The following is a 10,717-nucleotide window of genomic DNA, read 5'->3' as shown; positions in this document are numbered from 1 at the left end:
TATATACATATATATATATATATATATATATATATATATATATATATATATATATATATATATATATATATATATATATATATATATATATATATATATATATATATATATATATATATTTGAAAGTTCTTTTATTGTTACTTATCAAAAGTCCTCCATACCACCAGAAAATAAATGAACTCACTATATATACACACATATATATATATATATATATATATATATATATATATATATATATATATATACACATATATATATATATATATATATATATATATATATATACACACATATATATATATATACATATATATATATACATACATATATATATATACATATATATATATATACATACATATATATATATACATATATATATATATATATACATATATACATATATATATACATATATACATATATATATATACATATACATATATACATATATACATATATACATATACATATATACATATATACATATATATATATATATATATATATATATATATATATATATATATATATATATATATATATATATATATATATATATATATATATATATATATATACACTGTATATTTGTTATTGAACTGCAGACTGATTGCAAGATTCCTGAATCTGATTAGCAGCAGCTCCAGTTTGGTGACCTATTCTACATCAAAACATTAAGTTCACCCTGTCAAACAGTGGGACGGTAAAATACTTTAGTTCTTACAGTGAGAAATATAATCTCCATTTTACCTGTGTACATGATTAAATGTTAAACTGAACTCTTTAGCTTTCTCAGTCTTGCTGAATATTTTAATCAATTCAGAAGTTAGGTTGGCTTTATTACCATGCCAACTGTAAAAAAACTGATAGAGTTAATGTAAAACAACATGGAAAAAAGTTTGACAAGGGTTTATTAATGATTGGCAGTGGAGGAAGGTTTTACTTGTCGACCACAGTGCAGGTCTTTGTGCAGCTGTTACATTTGAGTAACTGAGAAAGACCTGTGTTTCTTCCTGTTTGAGATGGCAAAGTCCCTCAAAATTGAGTAGATCTTCACAACTACAAGGGCTGAATGTATAATCTTGGTTTGAAAGGAAAGCTGAGATGTGAGATTCCTGCAGGAGTTTCAGAATGAAGATGTGTGTTACTGGGTCGAAATAAAGTCACCTTAAACACAGTAGACTACTATAATGATCATTTCCTTCTACAAAAAGACCCACATTACTTTTGGGGAAAACAGTTAATAGCAGCTTGATTTATCCAGAAGTAATGTTTGATGAGTAGCTGTTCAAAATCAGCTGTTGTGAATAAAAAAACACCTCTAATCTGTCAGTGGAATCGAAGGATTGCCCCAAAATGAACCTTTAAAAGAAACATGTGCATCTGGAAAGAAGTGTTTATCATGGCAAAAGAGAATAATTCACAAAAAAACATTCATCTCCATGGAAACTACCAGAACGTTATGATTCATTTCAAACAAAAGCAGAATCACAGAGAACACATAAACAGAGTTTTTTGAGCTAGAATAAAACATTAAAGGGGTGCTATCATGGTATTTGGAGTTTTCTGAGCTTTCTACAGTGTTACAGTGTTGAATCCTCATCAGACATGTGAACGGCCCTGTTTTTTATCACCTAAACGCATGTTTGAGTTTGAGTTCCAACACTCTCTCCTTTGGTTTCCATGGCGACAAAAAACGTGTTGTTTTAGAGTTTTTTCTATTTGGAAATCCTTGTGACGTCCCGGGGGATAAGGTTCGGTGATTGGTTACCTTCTACTGGTTAACAAGGGCATGTACAAATACATCAGGCGGGTGGAAAACGTGGGATAAAGTTATTTCCAACGATGGCTGGTGAGTTTACCAAAGAGAGACATCCTGCTGCATTCGTTACTGTGGGTTGCTGTTTTCCACTTCGTTTTCAGGGTCTGATTCAGGTTCCAACATGTAGGGCTGTATGCTATGTGTTGACATTGTATTTTGTTTTTTTTTATTTTTTATTGAGTTCATGTTAGCCTAATCCTTCTGTTTATCAGATGTTACAATGACGGCGAAAGCAGTTGCGGTGCGTGCTCCCGATGTAGCGCGGTGGCGGGAGGCGGGGCTTAATGTGGAAGAGTCTCATTCCAGTCGTTTTGCCCACAAGCTGATCTGACAGCCTACGGAGAGGGTCGGTCTGAAGTAAATAAAGCGATTTGTGACAATAACTCCATCAATCCCAGCCCTTCTGGGCTCAGAAATAAAAATAAATTAGTCTGAAATGCTCATTATAGTTCCACTTTAACGACAACATAGAGTTTTTTGTCACTCAGCTATGACATAGACACCTTTGAAATAAGCAGTCTTTGCTTACATATGATACCATGTTTGTGCATTTTGCTTGAAGTGATGAAATTAGCAGTAGCTCTGTAGTGGACAGTGCTGTTCTCCTGTTTGTCTTTCATCTCCATAGATTTCCTTTGGGACTGAACTTCTAGCAAAGTTTTCCTCCGTTTTCTGTTTTACAAATGTTAGTCCTGGTTTCGCCCCATTGCACAATCCTGAAGCTTCTTAAAAGAAACTGTATTAATACAGTAATATTTCTGGAAGAAACTGAGGCGCATCTATTGATAAGTCATCAGCAAGATTCCCTGAAGATAGAATTCAATGAGACGGATGCAGTACAAGCTGACCAAATCATGCCAGGTTCAGACGTGCACTGAGCCGGATGTGTTCGCCACAACACTGATTGAATTAAATAAGAGGAGAGCACAGAGATGGAGCAAATGACCAGTATCAGCGTAACCACACGTCATCTGAGCCAGCAGATCTTATGAATGCCGACTTATTTTCAGTGTAAGGATTATGAAAATAGAAAGATTTGAAGTAATCCGTGTGATGGGATAAATAGTTAGACTTGAATCTAAGCATAAGCATTGAAGTATAGTGCTCATGTTGATCACTGAATAGGGAATAAACAATAAACCAACCACAATAACTACTATTTGTGGCGGCGTTTCTTCTGGCCTGGTCTTCTAATGATTTCCTCTCAAATATCCTGTAATGATTAGTAAGGTAGACAATACTGTTATGAGAATGTTATGATCAATACTTTGTCTACAGATACAGAAGCATGCAAAAAACAAAGAAAAAAAAAAAAACAAAAGACAAACTTATACAACAGACTGTCAATAGCACCATCACATTCCTTCAACTCTTTCTTACTGCAGCTCAGGTGGTTTGATGCCTTCCCACCCAACATTGACCTTGATGTACTGATGTCACTGTAGAGCCAAAAAACTGCATATATAGCTCAATGTTGGTGACCATCCACATCTAAAGCAGCCCATTATGAGAAGCCATCTACAGTATCATACATTATGTCCAAAGAACTCAGCTCACCCACCACCACAACCCACAGGATGTAACAGCCATACCTTTTATCAGTCATTAGCCTTTTTATAATGGGTGCTTTACTAAATTTGTAGTCTCAGATTAAGATGATCTTGAGTTATATATACACGATGAATGGCTTCTAGTCGTTGAGGAACGTAAAAAAATAAATCTTTTTCAGCTTCAAGAACAAAACCAGATGAACTGGCAGCTGGATGTGCTTGTTGTTGGACAACACCAGACAATTAAAGCAAGACTCGAAGAGATATCAGTCCACCTGGCACTGGCAGTGCTGCATTTGTCTGTCTTTGGTATCATAAACTGTTGTAGGTTTATCTGGCTACAGCAATGCAGAATGAGATAAAGCCAGGGCGAGCCTTGCTGCAAGCCAATGACTGTGCTTTTTTTTAAATAAAGGAAAGAAAAGAGGAGAAGTGAAAGTGGGAAGTATGCCATTTTCCATAATGTTTATTCAGGCCACACCTTTTGACACAATCTGTCCTTATTTTCAGATCATTTGCGCCGATTCAAGCTGCAAATCAAACTGCAGAATCTGCGTTTTTATGGCTAGTAAATGAATGAGAAACATATTCTAAAATGTTTTTAAACCTAGAAATAGTTAAAGATCACCGCACCATTTAAGTGATTATAATTCCTCCTTTATGAACGTAAAGATTGTTGACAGGAGTTTATATTTTTAGTTTCACCTTTAAATGTGAATGTATCAATCACACCATTGTTCCTGTAAATGTAGAACTGTTTAATTCTGAGAGGGTTTTAACAGTTATTGATAACGGTAACTAACTGCAATGAAAGAAACGGCAAAAGGGCTTAGTGAAAGACACAGAAGAAAAATACAGTTTAAAGTAAAATAAACGGGACACTACCAGTATCAGCACCAGTCGAACGTGCCAACAAGGTACATTAAATCATTATCTTCTGTAATATGAGAAATCAGAAATGTATTTGTAACTAAAGTTTAAGGCTATATGTTAATGTATGTATCTGAAGTTCTGTCAGAAATGTAACGTTTGTTTTGTTTGTGCTTGTGTCGTTTAGCTCTTACGTTGGTTTATGATGGTTTAACAGCTGAACAAATAAAAACCACTCCGGACCATCAGTAAAGACCGTTCATTCGGCTGGGAGCTACAATGAATGTTCGACAAAACTGTGGACACATTAACATTCATGGTACAAATCATATCTTTAAAGGTGCAGTTTGGAGAGAAATAATGAAAACACCAGAAATGCATGTTGAACGTTGAATCTCAAACTGTTCAAGGTGTGTGGTCCCTTGAGATTATTGACAAAGAGATTTGCAAGAATTAAGGGGGAAAAGTATCATATTTCTGCAAATGTCTCCATTTTGATCCCATTTCTTTACATTTAGTTCCTTATTCTGTTTCAGGCTATTGTTTTAGGTTATTTTATTTCAGAGGGGGAAGTAGTTAATCAAATATCTCTCTAATAAAAATATAATTTATAATATACCTGAGACTTCATTTCATACAGGAGTGGGTTGTCTGGAGTCAGCTGAATGGCCTCGTCCCACTTCTTAATGGCCTCCCAGTGCCTAAAGAAAATACACAGTAATTTAGATCTGGTGAGTAAAACTCAGGTACTTGTCATAGTTTACCGTTACTCTGGCTCCTACAGCTGCACTGCATACCAGGAAACCTGCACAGTGCAACACACTACTGAACAGCTTTCTTTATAAATAAAAAGCATGAATATTTATGATTCCAGTCTATTCAGATCTCATCCTTCCCTATACTGATCAGGTGCTGTACATAAACATAAACATGGCTTTGTATTGCAGGTGTTATCTTCAGATAATGCGGTGCTAAGGCACAACCAAGTCAAACAGTAAGTTCCATAAAGCAGCTGTGAAACTGGGCACCTAAGTTTCCACATCTAGATTAGATGTATATTATGTAAGCTAAAGGGTTTGCTCAATCATTACCATGTGGTAATTTTCCCTGATCATTTCTGCAAACAGACTTTTGTGAAATATGTCTGAGTCACACTTTGGTCGACAGCAACCTTTGCTCGACTGCAGGTTTTTTTTGTCCGGGTTATGTTTTATTTTTAGTACTAGCTCTTATTGTTTAACTGGCTTTTAAATAGAAAGCAAGAGGCATAAAGGACTTTTTTACACTATACACCACTTGGAAATCTAACTCCCTTCTCCGACTATAGCTGTGATTTTCCACTGATTTCTTCACAGACAAATGAATATAATTTGTACTTGTCTGCTGTTTTATATACAAATATTTCTAATAGTAGCTGTTCACTTTTTTTTACCACAATAAGCTTATAAACGAGTTCCTTCCATCCTAGTCTAGCAAGTACGACGACTTTTCCGACCAGGACAGAGACTATGAGCTAGGATCTCTGTCACTGTTTATTTAACTTCATGGAGACGGATATCTTTTTTTTAAAAGATTTTAAAGTAACTACAACACAATGAGGCAATTGCCACTGACCACTTTTACAAAATGAGTTTGGATTGTTGTCAGAAAATGTACAGCACGACTTAATGGGGAGAAAGAGGAGAGGAAATGGAGCTAGAGAGCAATGTGGAAACCGTAACATGACATGAGGCAAGGGGCACTGCAAAATCACTGGAGGAAATTATGCAATCCTCCATGTGAAGTCTGAGAGCTGAGTCTCATTTTCTGGTGTCATATGTCTATATATCAGTCAAAGACAGTGTGTGTAGGAGTGTGTGTGTGTGTGTTGGGGGGGGGTGGCGGTGGGGGGGTGCAAATTTAATGAAAGCAATAACTAAGAGTTTGAGGTGACGTAACACGTTTATAACAGTGGAATAAAGAGTGAATCATTAGGATCATTTATCAAACTGCCAACTGCAACAAGAGAACAATGCAACCTATGTGGTTGTCATTTCAGCACAAAACCGGCAACCGCAAGATTGAATTAACGTATGAAAATTTCAGGAGAATACCTGAAACAGCTTTCAAAAAGTAGATTACATCAGCTACCTCAGCATCTGAGGGAAAAATCTGACTCAGGATGAGAGCTGCAGGCAACACAAATCAGCAAACTATGCAAAGTATTTGAATGATGATGTGACTTAAAAACCTCCTGCAGCTAAAAAAAACCAAGTATTTGACTAAAACAAACAATCCTGCTGTGAAGAAATAGCCTATTTTTCCACCTGAAGTCTTGAAAAGATTTAGGATCTCATTTATGTAAAACAAAAAAAACTGATTTTTTTTCTGCACAGCAACAAGTGCTGAATTTGCAGAAAATATTTTGTAGAGTCAGTAAAACGCTTGTGGTGAGAAACATTAAGCAATAAGAAGCAAATTCTTAAGATAAGATGTTTACTCCTAATCTAACTAGATATTAATTATATTATGTGAAACTTTGGTAGTAAAAACATGATAAAATAAAAAAGAAAAAACAAACTAACAACTTGGACCAGACATCACCTCAAACCTTCACACAACTGTTACAGAGAACAAGGACAATTTCCTGACCAAAATCTACTTTTGCTTTAGAATTCAATTACATGAAGGCACTCGGGGCAACAGCACTGCATTTATTGTACAAAGAAGATTTCACATTGTTGTTTGGATAAAAATATCATTGGCCATGACAGAAAATATAGGGCTTAATTATTATTACTTGTTTTGCATTATTCAGTCATTATCAATAGGACTTAGTCCAGGTCAGGGAAAGCTGGAGGCTATCCCAGCTATCATCAGGCGAGAGGCAGAGTACACCCTGGACAGGTCACCGGGCCATCACCGGGCCAACACACGAGGACAAACAGCCATTGGCCTCGGGAGAATTTTAGAGTGAATGAATCTACAAATCGATGTCTTTGGACAATGGGAGGAAGCCGAAGTACCTGAAACGAACCCTGGGGTACATGGGAGAACAAGCAAACGCCACACAGAAAGGCCACTGTTCAAACCCTCCTCCCCTGCTAAGGCTCAAACCAGAGACCTTCTTGCTCTGAGGCCGCAGTGCAGCATGGATGGATGAATAAATGTTTTGGATTAGTGTCAGTTCAAAGAAAAAATAATAACACACCTAGAAAAAAAATATGATGCATAAAGTTCTCAAAATCCACACTGCAGGATGTTTGGTTTAGATCAGAAATCAGCTAAATATTTCTTAAAATAACAATACTGCTTAAAATGATTCATCCTATCCAAAACTCAGATCTGATTACTTCTGAGAATCTTCATAACTCATTCTGTTTCACTCTCATTATATTGAAATACATTATTAATGCAAATGTTTATAAAAGTAAAAAATCCTATATATATTAAACATTAAAAAAATACATTATATGTTTGTACTTCTCTCTTTCTCTATCTCTCTTTTTTCTCTCTACGAGGTGTAGTTCTGTTTTCTCTTCTTTTCGATTCTCTTTCTGTTCCTCTTCTGTCCTCTCCGGTGCGGTACAGCAGTACAAACTTTGTAATACAAACAATTGTGCAAAACAAATAGAAAAATAAAAGAAGAATATCAAGGGGAGCATTATATCTATGATGCTTCCCTTGGCAAAGTAAATTTGCTCAGCAGAACACAGCCTCCAGAAAATCATTCTGCCTGCTTTAATGCTGGATAAGACATAAAAAAAAGGCCTCTATAATTCTTTGAGCAGGAATAATTCAACCTCACCCACCCCAATATTGAGAAGACATCTTTGTTTAATGGCGCCCTCATGTGGCACATTTGTAAAGTACATATCCTTGCTGGGAAACGACCTCTGCACAACTCTGCAGTCAAACGATATGTGTGTGTACATGTGTGTATACATCCATATTCGAACTTAGAAATCTGACTGAAAGGAAAGAATTGTTTCAGTGTAGCAGGTGAAACAGAAGCCATCATGTGAAGTCAATGTAAAGGTCAGTCAGATGTTAGTGAATTTTATTGCTTTACACGGCTATATTTGCAGATTTTTCAATTTATGACAAGACAATTAATGAAAAATATTATGGTGATTTTTTAAGCATTGACATGTTCTTTAATCCTGTTGTTTTATGACACCTTGTATGTCGGTGTAGGTCGTCTTTTTGAGCGCAGCTGCTCAGAAAAGAGATCATTTAACACGTGTGGTCTGTTTTATTTGTTTTCTATTCACCTTTAGATTAGTTTGAAGAATATACTGCTGTTTTTCATGTCCTTAAGTGTTTGCTTTTGCAATGACTTGTAATAACAGACCATTTCATGTAAGAAGAAGAGCTCAGAATATTACACATTTTTAAAGCACTTTTAAAGGCATGTCCTCTCTTCAGCTTCAGTTCAAGTGGAGCTTGACACCTTGATTTTATCCTTTCTTTTTTCCCTTTGGGGATTAATAAAGTATTTTTCTTTTCATTTTATTAATTCATTTTCCTGTAATTTTCATGAAGCCCTTTTATTAGCTTCAGTCTGTTTTATAAATCATTTCCATTATGTTTTACAGTGGGTGCTTTCCATTAAAAATCTGAATTTGGCAGCACTTATAACTATACACTGGTTAAGTAAGATGTTAAAAGCCTAAAATTTTGGGAAGTTCAAAGTTAATAGGGGTGGGAAAATCGAATCGAAAAATCGGAAATCAGGATTTTTTTCTTCACAATTTTAAAATAGATTTTTTTTTTCAAATAAATAAAATTAATGCATTATAAAATTGTTTTCATTTTTTATTGATCTTTTTACTTGTCTTCTTGAGGCATTGTGGCAGCAGAATGATGGTCTGGCTACTGTGTTGTTTTTTCCTCATTGAAATGAAGAAAAATGATGAGCAAAAAAAAAAAAAAAAAAAGCTTTATACAATTTATTTAGTTTTAATCTCCAAAAATCAGCAATATTGGAGAATTGTGAGAATCGCAATTTAAATCGAATCAGCACCCAAAAAAAATCGGAATCGAATCGAATCGGGACAAAATCGGGACAAAAGCATATCGCCACACTCACACAAGTTAATGTTTAATAACATGTTGTATTTAAAGGCTCACTTCGCAAAACCTAAATGTTAAAAGGAACAAGGTTTTAAATGGTGAAATAAATGTTAAAGTCAGATTTTTCCCTGTATAATTTTGTGTAGCTGGAATATAATTCACCAGTTTATCCCCCTTCATTGTTTGTGTGGTATTTCCCATGCTCTTACCTGCCCTGCTCAGCCAACACTGCACCCTCATCTTTCAGTCTCTTGCTTTTTGCAGCACAGTCCTCCAGCAGGATCTCCCGGCGTCGTTTAATAGCGTGCAGCCAATCCACCTCCTCGCCCGGACCGTGATCATCATCCTCAGCTTTCTCAGCTGCGGCCTCAAACTGCTGCACCGCCGACTTTGACACCCTCTCACCAATCTTCCTCTTCCAACCAAACGAGGCCATCCTGTGGAAAGAAGTGATGCATGTTGGCAACATAGAAACAAAAAACAGTTTAATATTTTTTTAAAGTTGCAAATATGGCATGCAGGTGCACTTAAAATTGTGCTTGACAACCCAAATTAATATGAGCTCTGCTGCAATGTTGTTGTTACTTTATATGTGGCTACATGTGTGGCGATGGAAATAATAAAACTAGTTTAACAACCAGCTAGCTAACGTTAGCTCTGGTGGCTAAACTATCAATGGCATAAAAATGTTGTAGGTTTTATCAACACGCCTGCAATTGATTTATTTTTCAGTGCATATATAAATACACAATATTGCTTTTTAAGACTGTTTAGGAACCGTGTACGCACATGTATCTGCAGCTGTTCGTGAGTAGGAATAAACAAGCTGGCTGAGGCTAATAGCCATATTTTGTGACCCTGAATGGTGCGTTCAAATGTAATCGTTTAAGCATACAAAACAAAAACATTTAAGACATATCAACAGATATGGCAGAATTGCTATAAATGTACTGCAAGAGGCAGTTGTAAAAATAAATTTAATCAAATCCCTAAATTATGCAGCTACACTTTAATCATGAAAATAATATTTTGCTTTTAACGACCAACTCGGAGAATTCCGTTCATGATATTTTCCTGAGCGTCATGAATGCAGCACAACCCGGAAGCTACTTAAAATATTTACGTCGTCCTTTCAACACTTCCTCCGCATGAAAAAGAAAAATTCAAGTGAATAAAATAAATATATTAAACTATTATTCAGTGCTCCGTGTAAAACATTTTCCTATTCATACATCTTTCAATGAATTTATCTTTGTATTATTTTAAATATAGTTTATTTTTCCATCTTAAAGCTTATGCTAGCATTTGTGGATGTATTGTTGAATAAATTAATAAATTACAATACATTTTATACTTTTAAAAAAAAATATGGAATCATTTGTAAAGAAAAAAAAAAGGTGATAAAGTTTCCTTG

The 10,717-nt window shown here is 35.2% G+C and overlaps 1 protein-coding gene across 1 annotated transcript in view; it reads right to left on the bottom strand.

Annotated features, from left to right (window-relative positions):
* Window positions 1-10,162, bottom strand: part of ttc33 (tetratricopeptide repeat domain 33) — a 13,772-nt gene extending 3,610 nt beyond the window's left edge. Inside the window, exons 1-3 of the mRNA XM_079256239.1 lie at window positions 10,093-10,162; window positions 9,513-9,740; window positions 4,868-4,949 (exon numbers count right to left, since the gene is read on the bottom strand). Coding sequence (XP_079112365.1) covers window positions 4,868-4,949; window positions 9,513-9,740; window positions 10,093-10,094 — 312 coding nt within the window. The 5' untranslated portion in view covers window positions 10,095-10,162. The remainder of the gene's footprint in view (window positions 1-4,867; window positions 4,950-9,512; window positions 9,741-10,092) is intronic.
* Window positions 10,163-10,717: the final 555 nt, after the last annotated feature.

The sequence above is a fragment of the Telmatherina bonti genome, assembly GCF_933228915.1.
Source record: "Telmatherina bonti genome assembly, chromosome: 17".
Lineage (NCBI taxonomy): Eukaryota > Metazoa > Chordata > Actinopteri > Atheriniformes > Telmatherinidae > Telmatherina > Telmatherina bonti.
The sequence above is the reverse complement of the archived record's forward strand: the minus strand, read 5'-3'. Positions and strand labels throughout refer to the sequence as shown.